Consider the following 23,809-nt stretch of genomic DNA (forward strand, 5'->3'; position numbering starts at 1 on the left):
GCAGCCCATTTGAGCACCTGGGACTGCAGGAGGCAGGGAAGGAGTCTGTGAATAGCTGGAGTATTTCCAAATTGCATAAAAATGACAAATCCTACAAATCTTGACAAACCCCCAAAACACACATACCCTAAAGCTTAACAAATTACAGAAAACCAGGGATAAAGAGAAAAAATCAGAAGCAGCCGCAGAATACATACATGATGACTATCATGTATCAGTCAAGAAATAGAAACATTTAACACGAAGAATGATTCCACAGGAACAGAGGGTTCCACTAACATGTAACGAGACTTCGGAGAACAGGGGCGCTGAGGCCTCGGGAGAACCTCCACCGCCAGGACTGAGACAACAAACCTACAAGCGTTGAGTCTGGTTCTCGGTGAGAACCTTGGAACCCCACATCGGCTGAGACGCAGCTCTGACCTGAGTGGGGCTATGATGTGCCGGGTGGTGCAGCTGGCCGAGGTGCAGCAGGCTAAGGCCTGAGAGCAGGAAACCCAGGGCGTGAGTGCCAGCGAGACTCACCCAAAGCTCTCCCTGGGGCAGGAGGGAGGCAGACCCCCTAGGAGCTGGACAGAGGCAAGGAAGCTTAGCAGGAATCCTTCCCACCATGGTGAATGAACCTGGGTGTCGCTAAACTCCTGGAGACTGTCACTGAGAGCCCCCGCCCCCACCATGAGGCTGGCAGGCACACACCACAGGAACCAGGAGGGCAGGCCCCTCCTTCCTGTGGAGTCCCTCCAGCTCCTTCCAGTGACAGAGCCAAACACTGTGCCAACCTGCAAAGGAGGGTACGGGGAGGGCCCAGCTCCAGGGTCACACGGCAGGGCTGAGAAGGGTGCACTGGGCCCGGAGAGGCAAGACAGGGATAGCTGGAGACACCGTGTGGGGACCACACATATCTGCACGTGCACATACAATCACCCTCCCACTGTGAAGCACAAAACAGGGCTCAACAAATCTAGACAGAGGGAAGTCAGCAAAGTATATTCTGAGACCACAATGGAATAGAAACCAGAAACAACAACAAAATCTGGAGGAAAACCCTAAATGTTTGGAAATTAAACCATACTTCCAAATAACCCACAGACCAAAGATCTCACAAGGGAAATCAGAAACAAAAACGTATCACGTCAACATATATGGGGTACAGGAAGAAACACAGAAAGTTCTCCTTCCCAGAGAGGCCCTCACAGCTGGTCAGCTGCTGCTGGCTGCTGGCAGGAGGCCTCAGTTCTCTGCTATGGTAACCTTTGTAGGTTGGCTGAGTGCCCTCGTGACCTTGTGGCACGTTTCCCCCAGGGTGAGTGATCTAAGACAGGTAAGTCAAGGTTTTGGTAAGGTGGCCTCAGAGAACAGGATCAAGGTTAGGTCTGGATTGAAAGTGGGCAGTGTCACTGGCTCCCTGCAAAACTCCACACCACACACTATGGGCCTTCCAAGTCGATCATGAGCCACCATAGCCGCAAACACTAGGCGTGAGGATGCACTGCGTTTTCCAAGCTGGGGTCGGGGTCTGGGATGAAGGACTGGCAGGATCTTCTAAGAAACGTGCATAACTGAGAGCCAGCAATTCCATGCCCAAGTACACGCCCAACAGAAATGCTTACAAATGTTCCAGAAGACGGGTGCTGGCCGGGGGCAGTGGCTCACGCCTGTAATCCCAGTGCTTTGGGAAACCAAGGCAGGAGGACTGCTTGAGGCCAGAAGTTCGAGACCAGCCTGGGCAGCAGAGCAAGACACCATCTCTACAAAAACCACAGAAATTAGCCAGCATGCAGGCACACACCTGCAGCCCCAGCTACTCAGGAGACTGAGGTGGGAGGACTGCTTGAGCCCAGGAGGCCCGGTGAGCCAAGGTCACACCACTGCACTCCAGCCTGGGTAACAGAGCAAGACCCTGTCTCTAAAAATAAAAAAAACAGAAGACAGGTGTCAGCATGTTCAGCATGTTCATCAGTGCACTATTCCTAACAGCCAAACTGTGGAAATTACCCAAATGCCCATCAATAATAGAACGAACACGCTGTGGAATTTTCACACAATGGAGTACTTGGCATAGCACTGAGAATGAACAATCCACAACCACAGGCAACAAGGTGGATGAGCCTCAGAGAGTGGAGCAGAAGCAGCCAGAGCAACAGAGGGAAACTGAGGTCAGGCCGGCCAGCATGTGTGTGCAGTGCCTAGAAGGGAACATGGGCGTGGGGCCTTCTCGGCAGGTACTAAGTGTCCTGCTTCTCGTGGGTAGTCACACACGTGCATTCAGTTGCTGAAATCCCAGTTCCAGCATTTCACATGCACTTCTCAGATGCACAGTACGCACACCATAATCAGAATGAAGAAAGGGGCCAGGCATAATGGCTCACGCCCGTAATCCCAGCACTCTGGGAGGCCAAGGTGGGAGGACTGCTTGAGCCTGGGAAGTGGAGGCTGCAGTGAGCTGAGATCACACCACTGCACTTCAGCCTGGGTGACAGAGTGAGACCATCTGGAAGAAAGTGCTTAGAATTAATAGATTGGGTGCAGTGGCTGACACCTACAATCCCAGCACTTTGGGAGGGCGAGGTGGGAGGATCACCTGAGGTCAGGAGTTGGAGACCAGCCTGGCAAACATGGCAAAACCCCATCTCTACTAAAAATACAAAAATTAACTAGGCGTGGTGGCGGGTGCCTGTAATCCCAGCTACTCGGGAGGCTGAGGTAGGAGAATTACTTGAACCCGGGAGGCAGAGGTTGCAGTGAGGTGGAGGTTGCAGTGAGCCGAGATTGTGCCACCGCACTCCAGCCTGGGCAACAGAGTGAGACTCTGTCTCAAAAAAAAACCAAATACAATGACCAAATTTTCTTCATCAATTAAAGAGGTAGAACAAAGTCCAAAGAATGCCCCAAAAGCAAAACACATAGAAACTAAAAAAATAACGGCAGAGAGCAGATGAAATTGAAGGAGTGAGATCCTCCCAGATGGCAAACAGGGTGGCGACATCTCACAGAACAGACCCAGCTGCGAGGCAGTCACAGGGGACAGGAAGGCGGTGGGTGCTGCTGTTCTGGGTGAAGGGGCAAGAGACGAAACTAAATATATGCGGAGCTGGGTTCAACCTATGCAACTGTAAGAGGTATTTCTGGGATGACTTCGGGCAGGTGAACAGGAACCAGTCTATCAGTCAAGGTACCAGCAAGAAGGCAGCTGCGCCATCCACTGAGACACAGAAACGGCTATTGGCAGAGGGACCAACTCAGGACCAAGGCAGGATGCTGAGTAATAGCAGGAAGCCAGCCCCGCTGGGGAGGAAGCAGAGCCTCAGAGGAGCCCCGCAGTCCTCGTGGAGAGACGCAGCCCTGTGAGGAGGCCGTTCAGGTCTCAGTCCCAGCCACTCCACTCTGCAGCCGTAGCACAAAGCAGACACAGATGAGAAGTGGACAGACAGGCATGGCTGCATCCATAAAAGTTTATTCTCAGACAACGAAATGTGAATTTCATGATTTTCATGTCATGAAATATATTTTTGTTTTCAACCATTTTTAAAATGTAAAAAAGCCATTCATAGGCCATCTATCAGGCCGTGGGCAGGATGCAGCGCATGGGCCTGTCTGCCAGACCCTATTTTACATGAAGATGCCAGCAAGACCAACCTGAACCTCTCTTAAAACCAAGACTTTCAAAGCAGACTATGAACAAGAGAGCATGCCCTGCGCCAGATGCCCTGGCAGCGTGAAGGAGGCCAAGCTGATTGTACAGGACAGTGGCCCAGCATGACCCCTGCCTTCTGAAACCCCTGATCCCCAGCAGAGAGTAGTGGGCCTCAGCTTTGCAGACAGCACTGTTTCCAGATCAATGTTAAGAGGAAAACAAGGCACTTATGAAAAATTTGAAGCATTCCAGCTTTTGATACACAAAAGGATTCTGAGTCCCCAGCGATACCCCACATCAAAGTCATCGCCAGCATGAACCTGCTCCTGTGGGGAGACTTCATCACTGGAGAGCAGGCAGGAGTCGGCCTGAATGAATTAAGTGATGTACCCAGAAGCTTGTCCATCACAGAAGCCTCTTCCCAAATCACGCGGCGCGCACCTCACACACAGCGCACGACCACACGGCACGCACCTCACTCACACACAGCGCACGATCACGCGGCGCGCACCTCACACACAGCGCACAATCACGCGGCGCGCACCTCACTCACACACAGCGCACGATCACGCGGCACGCACCTCACACACACACACACAGCGCATGATCACGCGGCGCGCACCTCACTCACACACAGCGCACGATCACGCCGGGCGCACCTCACACACAGCGCATGATCACGCGGTGTGCACCTCACTCACACACAGTGCACGCACCAAGGCATTTTGCCTGGTATATTACATTGCTGCTAAACATTCCTAAGAAGTTGCCAGGGTTCATCCTTGCTGATCGGTGATTGAAATTCAGTAACATCCCTGTGGCTCTGCAGTGTGTGCCAAGGTCAAATCAAATCATAACAACGTCCTCAATCACCTCCCTATAAACCGGGTGCCAGCCAGGCCTGTGTGCTCACACTTCCTGAAACAAGTTCACCATCTGTGCCACCGATGCCGGACAGAGCTCCCTGTGACTCCGAAACGTGTTTCTCACTTCCCACAAGGGAGCCACTCTCCAGGAGCAGCTCGTGAGCACAAGGGGTATGGCTGGGGTTGGGGCTGGGGCGGGCTGAAGCATTCATGCTGAGTTTCAACAGCCTGTGTGGCGAGCAGCTACTGCTGGGCAGCACATCACCTGGACGCTGAGACGGCGGGAACAACATGAAAACGTCCACCATGCCAGAAACGTCAGCCCACAGATGCTCCTAGAGGAAGACGCAGCGGACATGAAGGGCAGTATGAGAACAGCAGAAACACAGACAGCTGCCGCCACCACAGGCTCACACGCAGCCTCCAACATGAAAAGAAAGTGCTTCAAGAGCTTCCACTCCACTGGTCTGGCTTCCCCTCAACCAGAAAGGGCGCACAGGCACCCAGAAAGGGCGCACAGGCACCCAGGAAGAGCCTGTGCTGCTAACACACGATGTTCTTTCTAGAGCCCAGGGGACAGTCCCGTCCTCTGAGCTGGTCACAACTGACATCACCTTTTCCTTCTTGAAGGGACATGCCAGGATGCAGAGGAACAAGTTAAAAAGCTTTTCCTAATTTGAGGTGAGAGGCACCACTGACCGCCACAATCAGCAACTCAACGTCGCCTCCCCCGGCCTCATCTTCTTGGCATGCCCGTTGGGCCCAGGCGGGGGACTCCGGCGCCGCTTCTTCTTCTCTAGCTGCTGCTGCAGTCTCTCCTCTTTCTTCTTCAGGTAGGACGTCATGTTGTCGAACGTGGCCTTGTAGAGACTGCTGAAGCTGGCGTCTGCGCCAGCAGAGCCTGTGATGGGGGAACAAGGACAGGTGCCAGGTGGGGCAGGAACATGGGACTCGGCCACCACAGCGGGCCCCCTGTAGCAGGGAGTTACCTCGTGACTCCCGGAGTCCTCGGTGGACCGTGGAGGGCACCTTCTGGGATGGCTCCCCACGGTGCCCACCTCCTGGGACCCACACCCTGGCTGGACCTGAGGACTGGCTCCTAACAGAACGGGGCAAAGATGAAAGAATGTAATGGAAACCAGGGCACCAAGGCTGGGCCTCCACCCCGCCAGCACTCTCTTGCTTGCACGCCCAGAGAAAGCCACTACTGCACCATGAGCCGCCCTGTGGAGGGGCCCAGGTGGCAAGGGACCAGGAGCAGTGGCTTCTGGCCAACAGCCAGAGAGGCCCCCTGTCCTGCCGACAACCCAGACTGAGCGAGGTCGGGCCCTGCCTGGTGAAGCTGAGGTGGCCACCTGCAGAGACACAGCTCAGCTGAGTCCGGACCCCTGACCCACAGCAACTGTGAGACAGTCAGGATGGGGTGCCTTAAGGCATCGAGTGTGGGAAAGCATGTTCTGCAGCCACAGGGAATGGACACGGATTTCATCTACTTTATCTAAGTGTCAAGGATTGGGGGCAATGACTGACCACAGGCACACGGAGACAGCCTCAGCCTGGCCAGGAAACCACAGGCCCAGCCGGTAACCGGCGCAGCAGCTATTGCCTGAAGCCTGCCCATCCGGCAGGTGGCGCAGCCTCCCCGCCCCTCCAGCGACTCTGCTGCTTGTGGGACACTCCCCCGTCCCTCTCCCAACACAGAGCAGCAGCCCTCCCCCGTCCCTCTCCCAACACAGGCCCCCAAGTCTGCACCGGGAACAGGCCGCTCTATCTATGGAACATCTCAGGAGAGCGAGCCCAGGCTTCGGCCTGAGACTGTTGTGCAAGGTGACACTCAACAGGTCCATGCTGTCCGTGCCTAGAGCACGGGGGCCATGAGCACTGCCGTTTGCAGTCCCTGACACAGCCAGTGACAGGCCCACTCTGAAGTGTTCCTAAAGCAGATCCCAACCCCGCTGCAGGGCCCAACCCTGCCCGTCTCAACCCTCAACATCCTAAGCAAAGCAGGAGGGAGAGAAGCCTCAGAGGCAGAGCCAGTGCACCGCCACTCGGGAAGCCTGGCAGAAGGCGGCTGGGCCCCCATCAGCGGAAACTCCTCCGACCTCAGTGTGAATCCCTCCAGAGCTCCAAGGAACCTCAGTGCTCACTGGAGTGGGGTTTGGCTTTGCAAGACTTCAGAGCAGCAACTTCTTGTCGTGAATGAGGCACCTGGATTCCATGCTGGGCTAATCCATCCTGCAGACACCATCGCCTCCAAGATTGCCCAGTGCTAGCACAATGACGCACCCAGAACTACGGTGTGTCATGTCCCCAGAAGGCAGGGTAGAAAATGTTCATCCAGTTCCTCCCTCAGCCTGGCTGCTCTCCTTCCTGCAGCCGCAGCCACGTGAGTTGCTGACTAGATTCCCTCCCCTCAGCTGAGTGTTCCCGTCAGGACAGTGACCATCCTGCCCCTGCTCAGCCTCCTGAAGACCCCCGGGGCCTCTGGCTGGACCCCCACTAAACCTCCCAGTGAGGCCCTGCACTTGCTGACGCACACTGCAGTGGGATCAATTCCCTCAACACCGTGGACCAGGCCTGAGGCAGCACAGCACCCGCTCCCTCTGGGAGCCACCAGGTGCCAGCCCTGTGCTGGGGACCTTCAACGCCCAACTCTGAAGGCAGGTGGGGAGCGGGGGATGCTGCTCAGACCCTGAGCCCCCAGTTCCTGAGTGGCTCTCGTTAGCCTGACTCCCATGGAGGCCTCCTTCTTCTGCTGTGCATCACCCACCTCCTGCCCTGCCCCGCCTTCTGGATGGGGACACACGCTTATCCTCCCTCTTTATCCGCACACCAGGTCCCCGGGTGAGTCACAGTGTGTGCTTCTGCTTTCTCTGAGGACCGCGCTGGGTGTGACCCCCAAGGGCAGCCTGCACCTGTGCTCTCACCTTCCAGCATGGCCCAGTTCCCACGAAGAACACCAGAGACTTTCTTTAACACGGCGCTCTCAGGAACAGACTGCAGGCGACAAACAGGAAATCTTCATCAGAAAGAGGCACGCCTGGAAACCCAGCACCAGGACGCAACACACGCTGGCCAGAGAGGCTTGCAGGGGCGGTCCCCTCCTGGTGCCTGCGGACCCCCACTCGCCTTCCATGGAGACCTGGGGAGGCAGCCCCCACAGCTGGCCCATGATGCCAGGGCAAGCTCTTCACATGCAGTTCATCAACCTCAGGGGCCCAGCAGGTGCGACAGGCACCCACTGGGGACATCATGAGGCCTGCCACTTCTCAGGTAAAAAGAACTGGATGGCTTAAAAGTGCTTCCAGGCCAGGTGCGGTGGCTCACACCTGTAATCCCAGCACTTTGGGGGGCCAAGGCGGGCGGATCACCTGAGGTTGGGAGTTTGAGACCAGCCTGACCAACATGGAGAAAGCGCGTCTCTACTAAAAATACAAAATTAGCTGGGTGTGGTGGCACATGCCTGTAATCCCAGCTACTAGGGAGGCTGAGGCAGGAGAATTGCTTGAACCCAGGAGACAGAGGTTGTGGTGAGCCAAGATCGTACCACTGCACTCCAGCCTGGGCAGCAAGAGCGAAACTCCATCTCAAAAAAAAAAAAGTGCTTCCAAAGTGCTCAACTGAGCTTTGGTAAATGGGTACCTACTCCACTCAACTCCACAGCAACCCTGTGAGACGCGGGGCAGGCAGGGGCATCACTCCCACGTTACCAGGAGTGATGAGGACAAGGTACAGGGTTCGCCGCGTCCCCCAGCAAGCAAGCAGCTCAGCCCACCGCCCTCGCCCAGAGACCCCACCGTCTGCCTGGAGGAAAGCAGCTCAGCCTGCTGCCCTTGCCCCCTCCTCTACCCGGGGATCCACGTGCTCCTGAGGGCTCAGCCAGTGCCCCAGGCCCGAGGCTGTGCTAATCCAGCCTCCAAGTGTTAGTCCCACACACCCTAGCCACACTGAGTGCCAACTTCATCACTAAGTGTGCTGTGGGGGGCCACACACTCCCCCAAAAAAAGAACTGCTGCAGACATCACCACATGGGACAAGCCAGCCAGGCCGGCCAGGCACCCGGCTCCCTTCACCCACGGTGGAAGCCCCAGCCACTGCCACTCAGGACACAGACCCTGGGCCCCAGAAGTGGCTGAGTTGAAAGAGGCTTACCTATGGACCCAAAAACCACAGCTGCCGCCCCACACCCCCAGGCTTATGGAAGGGCAGGGCATAGGACATCAGGAAGGTGCCGAGTCTCACCTGCCACTGGTCGCCCACAGGCCTATAGAGCACCAGGGGGGCTTCCTGGCAGTGCTGGAGCACCCACAGCCCCTGGGTCTCCTCGAAAGCCACGTCCCACACTTGGTGCTGGAATGCCAGCTGCTGCCTGTACACCAACTGCTGTCTGTGGGCATCCAGCTGGAAGATGTAGACCACAGGAGTGCTTGCCACGAAGAAAGAGAGCACGATTACTAGGACTGCAGGTCCATGGGCTCCGCTCTGCAGCCAGCACTCCAGACGGCACAGCCCTCGCCAGTGCCACCTCAGGAGAGCCTACGCTGAAAGCCCCAGCTGCGCCACTCCCAAGTGCTGGCGCCGGGGAAACCATGGGGTGACGTACGCTTTTTGAAGTCCTAAGCTCTGGGGTGGCTCGTGGTGCAGCAACAGCTAACCAGCATGGTACAGGCAGGCAGGGCAGGAGGACGCAGGCCCTGGGCTCAGGCGCAGCTCTCCTCTCACACCTGCGTACTTCTAGAACGAGCTAAGAGATCTCCCCAGGCTGTCATAAGGACAAGATGAAAAGTGCCGAAAACACCAAATAGAATACCTTTCCTGACACACAGAAGTCACTCGGGAAGAAGCAGGGGAACTGCACTCCACCCCAAACCCACCTTGTCAGCACCGCCAACCCCAGGGGGTTCCCATCCGACCAGCCCCAAGCCGGGAGTGAGGTGATGCCACCACGACTGGCCCAGGGGAAAGTCTGTCATCTCAGAAGGCCAGGCAGAGGTTGCTGGTGCTCTTTACGCCAGGGGAGTTCAACGTCAGGTTGAAGAGCGCTGGCTGAGAGGAGCCCACCCTCACACAGCAGCAGTCATCAAGTGACATTCTCAGAGGGAGGTGCTAGACCAATACCACCACCGTCCAGGACCTCTTCATTGAGGACGTGGGCCAGTGGCCAACCCGCTCTCTCTTCCCCCTGCAGGTCTGCAGAACCGGAGGCCATAGAGGTGCCGCCGCAGCTTACCCGTCGCACAGGAGCGCCACGCAGTTCTCCTGGCACCAGAACGCAATCCTGGACGCGGCAAACCTCTAAAAGGAGAAGAAGCACACTAACTTCACACCACCTGCAGGGGCCCGACGCTGGGCGCTCTGATCCAACAAGAGCAAGACCAGAGGACGCTCACGCCTCCACATATCAAGGAAGAGGAAACAGCACTGGAACATTCTGGAATCAGTGAGGAAAGGAGGATAGCCGACTCCGTTTCCCAAGCAGATGACAAAAGCCCCCCAGTGGCTCTAGCACTCCCTGCAGGGCCTGCAACAGCCTCCAAAGCCAACCAAATGGGTCAGACAGTGAGGAGAGGAGGTAGCAGAGGACACAGGGGAAAGGAAGAGATGAGAGCTACACACACAACTGCCCTGTGAGCTCCCACACTTCCTGGCAGAAGAAATATTAAAAATGAAGACGAGGCCGGGCACAGTGGCTCACACCTTTAATCCCAGCTACTCAGGAGCCTGAGGCGGAGGTTGCTGTGAGTCAAGATAGCACCACTGCACTCCAGCCTGGGCAAGAGTGGGACTCCATCTCAAAAAAAAAAATTTTTTTTTAAATGAAGGAAACGTCCAGGAACCTGAGTCCACGTGAAGCATGAAGGAAAAGGCCTGGTCCTCTCTTACACAGCTGCCTGGCAGGGGGCAGAGGCCACACCACACAGTTCTCTAGGAAACAGAACAGACCGTTTGGCGGGAAACTTCGCCAAGGCCTGGGCTTTCAGGGTGTCGTGAGATTGCTCCAAGCTGGCCAGAGAATGCTGGAGTGGGCCTGGCCCCGCCCCTGCCCCACCTGGCTGGCAGACCCACAAAGGTGCATGCTCAAGCACCTCCATTCCTTCCACTTCAGAGCAGGATTAGAGGCCTTCCTGTACGTTAAGTGTTTGCACGCAACGGGGAGACAAACTATTTCCCACTGACATGAGGAGCCACCTTCAGAATTTGAAATACGAGATTTCCCTCACACAGGAGGAAGTCTGGCATTGAGAGCAAACGTTTCCAACAGCGAAGTGACTTTTCTACTCAAGCCAGGCGACTGCAGGTGTCTACAAGCACTCAGTCGCCTAGGAGTGAAGAGAAGCAGCTACCTGGGGGGCCTGGGGGTCCACCAGCTCCTGCAGACTGGCCAGGTGACAGCAGTGCAGCTGGCGGCCGCTCCTGTACTCCCAGAGCCTCAGGGTGCCATCCTGCACAAACCAAACACACAGGTTAGCACACGGTTGCGGGGCTTCCGTCAGGTAGGGTGACAGAGAGGACAGCTGCGTGTGGTCGGGGCTCCACTCAGTGACAGCCATGCCACCCACCCTCAGGAATTAAAGGCTCTCTGCTCTGACTGCATAAATCGCTCATGCAAATCATCAAGGACAACGGTGGGGAACGGAAGGTGACCGATTCCCTGTTTCTCGAGTGCCAATATGCCCAGGCAGATGACAAAGCCAATGAGGCAGATCCCAGCAAAATAAGCCAAGGCCGCTAGATGGCCAGGTTGTCATCCGCCAGGAGGCCAGACCACATCTGCTGTGCCCGGGCCAGGCGTAGACACGGGCATGGACACAGGTGCAGACACTTCAGCAATCACGCATTCCACAGGGAGACACGTGTGGGCTCATGAGCACGTGGCCACTGCTCCACTTCACTAAGAATGACAGGAAGGACATGGTCATCAGCAACCGTCCTATGACGACTGGTACAACCTTTCAGGAAGCCGACACAGGAACCAAGAGCCTCCACGCTCTAAAACCATCATAAATGGAAAAAAGGGTTTCTCTTTTTTTCTTGGTTTTATCTGTTGTTATTTTTGTTTAATTGAAATAAAGAGTCTATTCCACGCTGCCCACTGCACTGCAGTGGCTATTCACAGGCTTGCTCCTGGCTCACTGCAGCCTCTGACTCCCAGGCCCAGGCAATCCTCCCACCTCAGCCTCCGAGTAGCTGGGACTACAGGCATGAGCCACCATACTTGACTTAAAAAAAAATTCATTACAGCACTAATTCAGTGGAGAGAAATAAATCAATACTCATTAAATCTAATGAGAGTGTCTGTGCACTATTTGTGAGTATTTTTAAATGACTAAATGAAAAAGATGAAAAGTAAATACCCCAAAGAGCTAACAGTGGATGCATATCCTCTGGGTGCCGAGGTAAGAGTGGATGCATGAATGCACACACACACACGCACATACACACGCACACACACACCTTTCTACAAATGTGGCAGATAAACATGGAGAGCAACACACACATCTACAGGCATTTCACTCACACCCAAACCTCTCTACGATGACAAGAAAAAGATGTTTAATAACCATGAACCCACCAAGACAAAGACAACAGGCAAGAAGAGACAGCAAGGAAAGCTGGGGGCTGGAGGCCGGGGAACAAACGCACCAGCCACAGAGAAGCCCGAGAGGTGCCAGGACCTGCCAAAGACCAAACTGGGCCAGGCAGCCTGAAGGCCAAGGTGGTGAGGGAAGCTGTCAAATGTCTTTCCAAAGAGAAATGGGACCTCCCTGATGCATCCTCAGCCCCAAACTCCAGGCCAGCAGAAGGCTCTGGGGAAACAGAACCGAGAGGCCCCTGTTCCAGGGATGCTAAATACTCACTGAGAAGAGAGCCGCCTAGCCCCTTTGCACTCACCTCCCAGAGCCCCAGGGGACAGACCTGGGCAAGAGCAAAGGCCGGGACACTGACCACCCAGAAGAGACCGACTGACCCACACGTTCTACAGAGTCCACAGGCAAGGGGCTGCGGCCCACACTCAGACACCTGCTCTGAAGCCCCTCGGGCCCCACCCTGGGCGCACGCACCCAGCCTCCGAGGCCGGCTGGTGCTGACCCCCATCACACACAGGCAGATGGCATCGCCAGACATGCGAGGAAAACCTCCAATGAGAAAGGCAGACAACACACTCCAGAGAAGGGAATCAAACACAAGGCCAGCCAGAAATCGAAGAAAGCAAAGTCCATGCTCATCTCAGCGAGCTAAGAGACACGTGCACTATCCGAGAATGGGTGGCTGCAAAAAAGAACGTGCCAAGGGCAAGAAAGAACTCAAGATTCAAAATAATCCTAATAAAACTCAAGTCTCCACAGAAGGCTGGAAAGTAAAGTTGAGGCAATCTCCCAAGAAGTAAGACTATTCCTAAAGGAGTAGAAATACGAGATTGAACAGGAAAGAAAAAAACAGAGAATTATGGCCTGGCATGGTGGCTCTCACCTATAATCCCAGGGGGCAGAAGTGGGAGGCTCGCTTGAGGTCAAGAGTTTGAGACCAGCCTGGCCAAGCTGGCAAAACCCCATCACTACAAAAGTATAAAAAATTAGCAGGGCATGGTGGTGTGTGCCTGGAATCCCAGCTACTCGGGAGGGCTGAGGTGGGAGGATTGCTTGAGCCCGGGAGGCAGAGGTTGCAGTGAACCGAGATCACGCCACTGCACTCCACACTGGGCGACAGAGCAAGACTCTGTCTCAAAAAAAATAAGAATCACAGAATTAAATTGGTTCAACTAACACAAGCTTTAGAAAAAGTGAGCAGGAGGCAGGGGTAGAGAACAGAAGGTAATTATGTAAGAAAATGCCCCAGGTCGGAGGACACCGAAAATCACTGGCTGTGTGGCCAACTCCCCTCCGGGGCCCACCAAGTTACCTCAGCAGCTTTGACATCGCACACTGGGGCAGAGAAGGTCCTCCAGGCAGAACGAGAGCCCAGCTGTCACCCCACGGACACACGGCAGACGGCTGCAGGTTTCTACAGGAAGCGCGCGGGGAAACCCACAGGAGCAAGCAGCTGGAGAGCACAGTGTGCAAGGCCTCCCAAGCTCCGAGGGAAACCGTTTCAACCAGGACTTCTACGCCAAACTAACAACCAGGACTCAAAGCAGATGAAAGGTATTTCCAGAAAAGCAAAGTCAGAAAACACTGACCCTCCTCGCGCCTTCTGGCAGCTACCAGATGACGCGTTCCACTCAAACAAAGCAGTAAGCCATGAGGGACAGATGGGGCCTGGGGAGGCTTCTCTGCCCGTGGAAGATTTTCCTCATTATTAGGAAAAATACTGTAAGGTGCACAACAAACCGCTGACAAAGCCTGACCCTGACCCTCTGGAGATTACGGCCACACTTTTCTTCTTCTCTCAGGTCGCGTGGCTGTGTGTTAATTTGAAGAGCAGGAACAGGAGGCTTTGAATGAAGCCCAATCAGAGAAGAAACATAGAAGCGGCCAGAAGGTCCATCAGCCATCCTGCCACACCACACAAAGGACCAACACAGACAACACAGGGAAGGGCAGCGAAGAGGAAGGTGGTGGTGTGTGGGCAACAATTCCGCAAGAGGACAGAATCAGACCCTGTGAGGAAACCAAGGCCCTCACTTTGGCAAAATCACTAACAATCCTTCTAACATATTCCTAAGAGGAAACACGTCTCTCATCACTAAACTGTAAGGCTTCCAGGACCCAATTGCTGGGACACAGAAGTTGTATCCAGCAAGCAAAAATGCACTGTGGTAACCCAGGGGCAGGGGCTCGAGCCTGTGGTCCCAGCCACTTGGGAGGCCGAGGAGGCAGATCACTTGAGCCCAGGAGTTTGAAACCAGCCTGAAAAATGTAGCAAGACCCCATCTCAAAAAAAAAAAAGAAAAGAAAAAAGAAAAGGAAAAAAAAATGCAGCCCGTAATGGGATGGACTGAGACCCCTCCAGGAGTCAGAGAGGCCCCCCGTCTACTGTTTCTACCTGAGATCCTGATCCCCGATACTATCGTAGATGGAGCAGCCTCCCTCTCAGAAGGGAGCCTTCCACACACCCGTTCTAGTTCATCCCATGGGCAAACACACACGCACCTACACACGCCCCACACATAGTCCTAAGTGAGCAGCCACAAGCAGGGAGCGAGCCGCAGGCAGCTCCAAGATTTGAAAACAAGCACCATCTAGTGGACAGCCACAGACAGCCAGGGACCAGCGATCCAGAGGGGCCAGTTCCAGGAGGCGCCCACCCCACCCTCCCCACAGGCTCAAGAATCCAGAGGTGAGTGACGCTGGGCAGAACACTTACCCCAGAGGAGGACAGAAGCAGCCCAGGCTGAGTTGGCACCAGGGAGATGCGGCTCACAAACCTGTGAGGGCGAGAGACAGTAGCAGAGTCAGCTAGCCCAGTGCCCGCAGGGACCAGGAGGCCTGGGGAGGCCGCCTGTTCATCTAAGGAAGAGAAGCCTCTGCCCTAAACCCCCTGATCCAATAAAAACAGCCAACATGGGAAGTATCTGTTAACCCTAACCTGGTTAGGGTTAACCAGGTGAAGGCCCCTGGACGCGGTCGGGGAGGTGAGTGAGGTCATTCCTGGGTCCCCAATAGCACAGCAACCTCTAACCCAGGCTGCTCCTCAGCCATGCCTGCCAGAGAGCCAAGCACCTCTGTGCCCCTCTGCAGCCCCCTCTGCAGCAGCTCTGCTCAGCGGCACCTCCACAGGCCCACCAGCACCCACCCTGGCCCAAGGCACCTGCCCTGTGATGAAAGGAGCCTTGGGGGAGACTCAAAGACACAGCACACAGGGAGGAGGGTAGAGGAAGGAAGGTGGAGGGAGGAGGGCAGCCAAGCCCACGGACAGATTCCTATCAGGGTCCTGATGGCCCCTCAGCAACAACTCTGAGTGACCTGGCCAGAGAGCTGTCTCTGCTGAGCCCGGCCCAGTCCTCCTGTGAGGGGTTGGCCTGCAAGCAAAGGACTCAAAGTCACAGGGACCCTCCCATCAGAACAGCCATGAAGAGTGACCCAAGCAGCCAGCTCACCTGGAAACCCATCTTGGCTCGGGCACCTACAAGGGTGACAAGGCCCCTTTTCTTCCCGCTCTAACACAGTGGCCTCAAGCAACCCCTCACGCACGGGGTTCCCAGGGACCCTGGAATGGGGTGGCCCGTGAGCCTCACTCCATCTCCGCCAGTCATGGCCTCTGCTACCTTGGGCTAGCCATTGAGTGAGCCGGGCCCAGTCCTGCAGCCACCGCCCTGCACGGCACCACAGCACCGACAGCAGCCCACAGCCCAGGACAGATAGGGCACAGGACGCCCCGTGCAGAGGGGACGAGTGGCCTCACAGTTCTCAACAGTTTGAAAGGACGGGAAACCACAGTTTCCAGGGGTCTGAAACAAAATCTCAAAACATAATTCGTCCAATCACTGCAGTATCTACTGAGCACCTACTTATGCCAGGCACCACGCTGAGGGCTGCACACAGCAACAGGCCCAGCCGACCCACAGAACCACTCAGACGCAGCGGGAGACGGCCAGTGAACCAACCGATACTGCAATGTCAGCAAAGGGCACAGAACAGCACATCCAGCAGAAACACAGCTCCGGCCACACACGGGGGCCAGGGGGCTTTGTTTTCAATTTGCCAGCCACTATGTTGAAAAGTAAACGGGCAGGCCGGGCATGGTGGCTCACGCCTGTAATCCCAGCACTGTGGGAGGTCGAGGTGGGCGAATCATGAGGTCAGGAGATCAAGACCAGCCTGGCCAACATAGTGAAACCTCATCTCTACTAAAACTACAAAAAAAATTAGCCAGGTGTGGTGGCAAGAGCCTGTAGTCCCAGCTACTTGGGAGGCTGAGGCAGGAGAATCGCTTGAACCTGGAAGGCGGAGGTTGCAGTGAGCCAAGATCATGCCACTGCACTTCAGCCTGGGCGACACAGGTAACAAAGAGAAAAGAAAGCAAGGGAGGGGAAGGGTGGGGTGGGGAGGGGGGAAGGAAGGGAGGAAGGGAGAGGGCAGTTGAAGTTAATTTTAATACTATGTTTTTATTCAATATATCTAAGTGATGAGGCATTTCCCTAGAAGGGTGAGAAGCGTGTTCCCATCAGCAGAAACCTCCCTCACGTGCCTGGCGAGGCAAGGGAGCTGCAGAGACCCCAGCGAGAGATGGTGAAGGGGAGGGGCCGGGGGGCTGCAGGCCAGAGAACTCCAGAGCTGGATCACTAGCGAACTAAATGCAAGTCAGAATAAGCTATCCTGAGGCACACACCAGTGACTGGCCTTCTTAAACAGGAAATGTTTGCATCCATTCAAAACCAGGAAAACACGGGCAACCTCGGCATTGAATTCCCTCTCTCCAATTTCTTCCACTGCCTCAAATAATATATTTTAAAACATTTCAGCCAATTACACTAAGCACTTTTCCTTTGTGTAAATTCTAATGATCTTTTTGTGTGAGAGAGAAGCGGGCATTCAGAAACACCTCCACATGGGTCCTGGCAGAGCTTGCTGCCACGAGAGACGCCGCCACCTGGCTGCAGAGGCCGCTTAATTCTTGGACAGCTGAAATCACTAAAGTTCGTCCTCGCCCCCAACACACCCACCGCCCAGCAGCGAACAACTCCCAGGCATGGTGCAGGGTCTCCACACTGAGACAGGGGTTTCCCGGAAACAAGCCCTCCCGTTCGGTCAGGACCAATGCGAAGTCACCGGCACAGACTACGGGTAATAGTGCAGAGTGAACCCCACCCTTTCGGGGCTTCTGCAGGCAGCACCACGGCGCCTGCAGTGACCAAGCATGGGGGCTGCTGTCACCCGCGTGGGGCCTCGCCAGCTACAACGGCATCTGCTGAGCCGCAAGCTGACGCTGTTTTCAAACAGAGCTTCTTTCTGCTGGAGGGGCAGGAAGGGGCACTCACTCTGTGTGCCCCAAGCAGAAGGACTCGATGCTGTGGGGCGCCGCCGCCCAGCTGACTCGGATCTTCTCGTCCCGGTCGGCAGTGAGGATGAAGCAGTCGTCAGGACTCACAGCCTACATCACCAGGGGCCAGAAAAGAAAAAGCTGCTCACCTGAGTCTTCCCGAATCAAGTCCCTCATGGAAGCAGGCAGGGAGGCTGCAGCCTGGCTGCCAAGAGGATGCGGCCTTCGAGGACAGACCAGCATGGCTCCTCCCCTCCTCCCGTCCCTACGTCTAATCGCTGGCCCTCATTCTCCCTCCCTAGAGGGTCTCCGGCCACCTCAAGCCCTCACTCCTCAGCGCTACAGCAGGCTTCTGGGGTGGGGCAGTGCCACCCCTGCCTGCCTGTCTCCCGCACCTCGGCAAATCCAAGCCCCACTCCCATTTCCACCCGCCCCAGGGCTGCTGCACCCTCCTGCCCAACACTGGGTTGCCTTCCTTGCCTTCCTGTCACACGTCCCCACACCCATCTGTCACCAAGTCCCAGTGAGGTTCCCTTGATACCCCACACTCGCCATTGTTCCTGACTGTCCCTGCGTGAGTCCAATCCCAGCTCCACCACCTGGGCTGTGGGCCTGGGCCCTCTGGGGCTCCAGGTGTCTGTCTGTGACACACGGGGCACATAGAGTGGGGGCTGCTGGGAGCAGTGCTGAGGTGATGCTCCTATAGCACCTGGCACAGCTCCGGGCCAAGGAGGCGGAGCCAGAGGCTCATGGCTGCACCTGCTCCTCCCACACCTTCACTTCCAGCCTGGGGCCACCCTACTGGCCACCTCCTGCCTCACTTGCCTTCTTCATTCTCCCTGCTGTCTGCTCCACCTTCCTAAATCCTGTTCCCACCACTCCCCTGCTCCCAAATCTGCAGAGGGCTGTCCCTGCTAAGGGGGAGCCCCCACTCTCCCCACCAAACGCTGGGGCGCAGACCAGGCAGATGTTGATTCAGCCTGTACCCCACATACCATGTCCCCCACGTACTGCGTCTAACAGCATGGACAGGTGCCTGAGCCTTGACAAGGTAGACATTGACTCAGCGTATGCCCCACGTACCACATCCCCCATGTACCGTGTCCCACACCTGCCATGTCTCCCACCTACCACGTCCCCCACCTACCACATCTAACAGCATAGACAGGTGCCCCAGCTCTAGACGGCCACACCTGTGTGGCTCCAGCACTGAAAAGGAGTAGACGTCTCCAGACTTGTCGGCCACCAAGACCTTCTCCTCCGAGGCTGTGAAGGTCAGGGCTGTACACCTCCTTGCCACGGTCCTAGAAGGCCAGAGACACACCCCCGTTAGCTTCCAGGAGCAGCACAGGGGCCTCAACAGCCTGGCAGGCCACGTGGGTGGTGGCAGGCACCGGTACCTGGCTATATGCTCTGTTTTCCAGCTGCTGAAGGTGGTGCCGAAAAAATTAAGCAATGCTAACAACTGGAACAAGGCCAATGCCTTCGACAAATTTACTTTCACAACGTTTTTAAGAAAATTGCTCCTGGCTGGGCGCAGTGGCTCACATCTGTAATCCCAGCACTTTGGGAGGCCAAGGCGGGTGGATCACAAGGTCAGAAGATCGACACCCTCCTGGCTAACACGGTGAAACCGTGTCTCTACTAAAAATACAAAAAAAAAATTAGCCGGGCGTGGTGGCAGGCACCTGTAGTCCCAGCCACTCGGGAGGCTGAGGCAGGAGAATGGCATGAACCCAGGAGGTGGAGCTTGCAGTAAGGCGAGATCGCGCCACCGCACTCCAGCCTGGGCGACTGAGCGAGACTCCATCTCAAAGAAGAAGAAAAAGAAAAGAAAATTGCTCCTGATGGTGGGATCTAGGTGGTGGATAAATGGGTGACAAAATCCTCAACTTTCCTGTGTGTTTGAAAACTGTCAAGAAATGGGGGAATGGTTCCTTAACCCCAGAGTCTTCATTGTGCATTGAGGGAGACAATGGCCCTCTCCATAAACGCCGAGTGTGCTGGGGGCCACGGTCAAGGACAAAGGCAGGCACCAGCCTCCAGGGCCCCCAGCCTTGCCGCTGACCTGACCCACACTGACCCCTGCTACTCATTCTGCTGCCTCGAACCAGGAGCCTCAGAGAGCCGTGCCCCGTGCCCTGCAGAGGGATGGAGGGGCCCGGCCACCCTCGGGGCAGGAACCAGCCCAGGGCAGCAGTGAGGCAGCACCCTACACTCCTCAGGAGGAAGCATGGTTATCCAGTGTGAGAGGCCTGCGCTCCCCCAGTCCACATCCAGATCAGCACATCCATGAGTCCAACCCTGACCCAGAGTCATGGATGCGCCAGAGTTCCAGATGCAGCACGTTTGCACACTGGTTCAGTAAGAATCAAAGTCACAGTTCGCTCCCTCTCATTCACCAGGGCCCAGAGCTACACTACTTCCTGGGGCTCTCATTTCCACATCATTTCTACTGGAATCGTCCCGTATTTATGTCCTCTCCACAAGGCAGGGACCCATATGTTCTATTTTACATAGATATGAGTTGTAGCACAGATTCCCACACACGCAGTTAGCCACAGGGCATCACTGCAGAACGGCAGCCAGCCCTGCTTCCCCATCCCCAGGGCTGTGGCAGCGCACACTGCCCAATACGCAGACGACACCAGGCAGACAAGTACAGGGTGCCTGGCCTACTGCAGCTGGAAATGGAGATGGAAGCTTCAGGAACGCTGTCCTCAATGAGGCCCCTATGTGTCTCTCAGGGGCAGAGGGACTGAAGGACAGAAAAGGGCAGGCAGGACCTTTGGGCCACACCCCAGGCTGGAAGCAGCATCCCTCCTCCTCCCTCGAGGCTATGCAGCACAGCTGCAGAAGGGAGGCAGAAGGGAAGCATAACGGGGTAAACACAGAGGAAACAAGGACAAAGAAAGATAATTACGCTCTGGAGCAAGATTAATCCGAATTCTCAGGGTGTGCCGTCATTTAAACAAACAGCCCTGCACTGCACCAGCGACACAGCCCCCAATGTCCGATGGGCTCATTAAGCAGCTGCCACAAACACGACCGTGGTGGCAGAGAGGAGCAGCCCAGGAGGATGCCACAGGGAGGGGGGACTTGGACTCACGGGGCGCTCATCCCCCCAGCCAGGCTGGAAGGCGTGTGGCACAGATGGCCCCCGACACCGTGCCTCCTGCCCGGCTCAGCAGAGGGAGCTGCTCCTCGTCCCTTTGTCCTGCCCCAGCCAGAGGCTCCCAGCCTCTCCAGCTGGGCTTATCCTGGCACAGATTCTAGGCGCAGCTGAGCCTTCCTCACAGGCTTGGGCGCTAGGATCCGAGGGAGGTCACACAATGAGGCAGCTCACTGGACCAGTGGCAAGCCGGCCTGTCACCCTAGCTGAGGCACAACCCCGCCCGCCCTCCGACCCCCAGCCTGTGCAGGGTCTCGGGTCTCAGCACTCCCTCCACAGTCACTGGGTTCACGGCCCAGAGACCAGCAGAACCCAGCAAGTAGCCACCCATCTCCATGCCTTCTGTCCTCTGCCAGGAGTCGAGTGGCTGAGCCCTGAACCCCCAGACTGAGTTGGCACTGCCCCGAGCCCCCCTCCAGAAAGCCACCTGGGCAGCCCCAACAGGGCACTGAGGACACCAGACGCCATCCACACCCACACTCCAGCAGCCAGGCGCTCTCTCTCCATCCCCTGGGCAGAGCGATTGGGCTCTGCCTTTCCCACGTGCTGCCATGGCTCTCACAGTCGTTTTCGGAAACGCTGACTCCACTGGGAGGATTTCTCCCTCATAAACACACATGTCAAAATCAATGTATCACTTGTCACCCTGTGTCCTCATCTTCGGTTTGGAAAACCTGGCCTCAGTCCCTCGGGCCAAGAGTCTCCTGACTGCCCAGGTGGCAGGCCCTCTGGCCCTTGCGGTTCTAAACTGCTACCTGGGAAAGAATCGTTGCTGCCCACAACTTCCATCTTGGCTGTGCCTCCAAAACCCTTCAACAGGAAGCTCACCAGCAGCAGCACAGTAACAAAGCGGCCTGGGGTCTCGCCCACCTCAGGTGCATCCCACAGCGGAGCAGGGCCTCAGTGAAATGCAGATAGGCCACAAGTACATGGAACCTCTAAAACTGGATGGAGGCGGATGTGCTAAGCGTGGGAGGTGTTCTGGGGAGATGGTGCATCAGATCTAAGAGTCTGAGATCTAAGAGGCATAAAAAGCCTCCAGGTGTGGGGAGCAGCCCCCATGTTTGTGGACCAGCCACAGGGTGCTGCCTGCCAGCTCAGCATGGTTCCACTCACCCTAGTCCTCTCCTTGAAAGCAGCTCCTGATAAAACTCACCCTATGCCCCTCTCCCTGCCCCATTCTCATCCCCCAAATCTACTCCTCCTGCCATAATAATCCCCTCCAATTTCTCACTGACAGAAAGGGTAAAGATTTCACTCCACCCGATGCTGAAAAGTTCACAAACCCACAATTCTAAAGGAATTTTAAAAAGATGATTATTGAGGAATTTGCCAAGGAATGCTGAAAGTGGCAGTAACTTCACACCTGTACCCACTGTCCTGCAGTTCAACTAGAGAAAGGGGAGGCAGCAGCGCGTGCCCTACACCAAGGTCAGGAGAAATCCCAAGCCACACCATCGAGACGGGATTTTGTAATCTGCTGCCTGGACTGCATCAAATCACATGGTCCTTCTTCCATACCACCTAAGGCAAACATTTCCTACACGAAGTTATACCGCTGACATCACTTTCAAAACCAAGAGCAGGCCAGGCGCAGTGGCTCACGCCTGTAATCCTAGAGCTTTGGGAAGCCAAGGTGGGCAGATCATCTGAGGTCAGGAGTTCAAGACCAGCCTGGCCAACATGGCAAAACCCCATCTCTACTAAAAATACAAAAATTAGTCAGGCATGGTGGCTCATTCCTATAATCCCAGCTACTCAGGAGGCTGAGGCAGGAGAATCGCTTGAACCCAGGAGGTGGAGGTTGCAGTGAGCCAAGACCGTGCCACTGCACTCCAACCTGGGTGACAAAGAGACACTCCGCTCCACAGAAAAAAAAAAAAAGTGAACGCACAGGTAAAGGGGCACTGCCAGGAGCCAGCCACTGCTCCTTGCTCACATGCCACAGGCTGCCCATCTCTCATCCCAAATGCTCGGGACCAAAAGTGCTTTGCACTTCAGATTTGTTCAGGTTTTGGAATATTTGCAAATACTTACTGGCTCAGCATCCCTAACCTAAAAATCCAAAATCCAAAATATTCCAGTGAGCATTTCCTTTGAGCATCTTCCCTATGCTCACAAAATTTCAGATTTTGGAGGATTCTGAATTTCAGATTGGGGTACTTAAACTAGTTGCACTGCCCACTCTTGGACTTGTGCTTTTTTTTTTTCTTTGTAGAGACAAGATCTCGCTATGTTGAGGCCAGACTGGCCTCGAACTGCTGGCCTCAAGGGATCCTCTCCCCTTGGCCCCTCAAAATGCTGGGATTATAGGCGTGAGCCACCATGCCAGCCTCCCAGAGTTTGACCAGGTACTTCCATAAAGAGAATCACACCAGCACACAACCTTCAAAAGATGAGCCAACATAGCAAGACATCTCCCTCTTGGCAAAGCACCTGCAACCAAGGATGAAGAAGCCCCGCCACCCGCCCAGGCTGCAGCGGGATCTGCATCCACCACGAGTCCCAACTTATGGAGCTCTCAACCTCAAATGACCTCCTCCAAGAAGCCAACTGCCACAGGCAACCACACTGAGTGGAGAGAATTCTAGATTCCTCCCTCCTCTGGGCCATGCACGATGCCAGGAGCAGAGGCCCCGCCCCTTTGGAGGAGTCAGAACCCCTGGAGGAGCCCTGGGCCTCCATGCTTCCATCAGGGTGAAGAAGCTCCACTGTTAGGAACTAGGACACAGTGGGCAGGCTGACTGGACATCCTCTTTCTCCCAGGTTCAAAGTGAGACACTACCTCTGGACAGCGAGCCCACACTGAAGTGACATTCCACCCACGTTTCCATCTTTCTAGCAACCTAAGAACTTCACAGCCACAGCACTGTCCAGACTTGAAAGAGTTAGCGTCTTCAAGACACGAGTGAGCTCCCTGCCCGCTCACCCCGACCACCAGCCAGGCCTGTGGCACACACGGCCAGACCCAGCCTCCCCTACCCCCTGCGGGAAGTGGCTACTCCTCAAATGGTGTCTGGTACCAGACATCAAAAGCCTTGGCACAGGGTACACCCTCTGCAAAGTGAAGAATTAACCTTGCCTTTGGCCTCATCTCCAAGAGTAGGGGCCTTGAACCCCACAGGCAGCCTAAGTACGTCATTTAGGGCAGGGGCCTGGGGCCACAAGGTGCCCACTCCACCTCTGGAGGGGCTGGGAACTAAAGGTCACCCACCC

General features: G+C 55.7%; 1 protein-coding gene across 5 annotated transcripts in view; it reads right to left on the reverse strand.

Annotated features, from left to right (window-relative positions):
* WDR4 (WD repeat domain 4) overlaps nt 1-23,809 on the reverse strand; it is a 65,816-nt gene that overhangs the window by 31,939 nt on the left and 10,068 nt on the right. For 2 of the 5 annotated variants that reach the window (XR_010125259.1, XM_054468409.2), the window contains exons 4-11: nt 18,569-18,725; nt 17,420-17,532; nt 14,806-14,866; nt 10,845-10,943; nt 9,731-9,795; nt 8,743-8,926; nt 7,428-7,497; nt 5,200-5,401 (exon numbers count right to left, since the gene is read on the reverse strand). Coding sequence is in view for 4 of the 5 variants with exons in the window: in XM_054468409.2 (XP_054324384.1) it covers nt 5,208-5,401; nt 7,428-7,497; nt 8,743-8,926; nt 9,731-9,795; nt 10,845-10,943; nt 14,806-14,866; nt 17,420-17,532; nt 18,569-18,725 (943 nt within the window). In the remaining variant the exon portion in view is untranslated. Of the gene's footprint in view, nt 1-3,434; nt 5,402-7,427; nt 7,498-8,742; nt 8,927-9,730; nt 9,796-10,844; nt 10,944-14,805; nt 14,867-17,419; nt 17,533-18,568; nt 18,726-23,809 lie in introns of those variants that run through there. The other 3 variants (XM_054468408.2, XM_054468411.2, XM_054468407.2) reach the window with 2 other exon arrangements.

The sequence above is a fragment of the Pongo pygmaeus genome, chromosome 22 (assembly GCF_028885625.2).
Source record: "Pongo pygmaeus isolate AG05252 chromosome 22, NHGRI_mPonPyg2-v2.0_pri, whole genome shotgun sequence".
In the NCBI taxonomy this organism is placed as follows: Eukaryota; Metazoa; Chordata; class Mammalia; order Primates; family Hominidae; genus Pongo; species Pongo pygmaeus.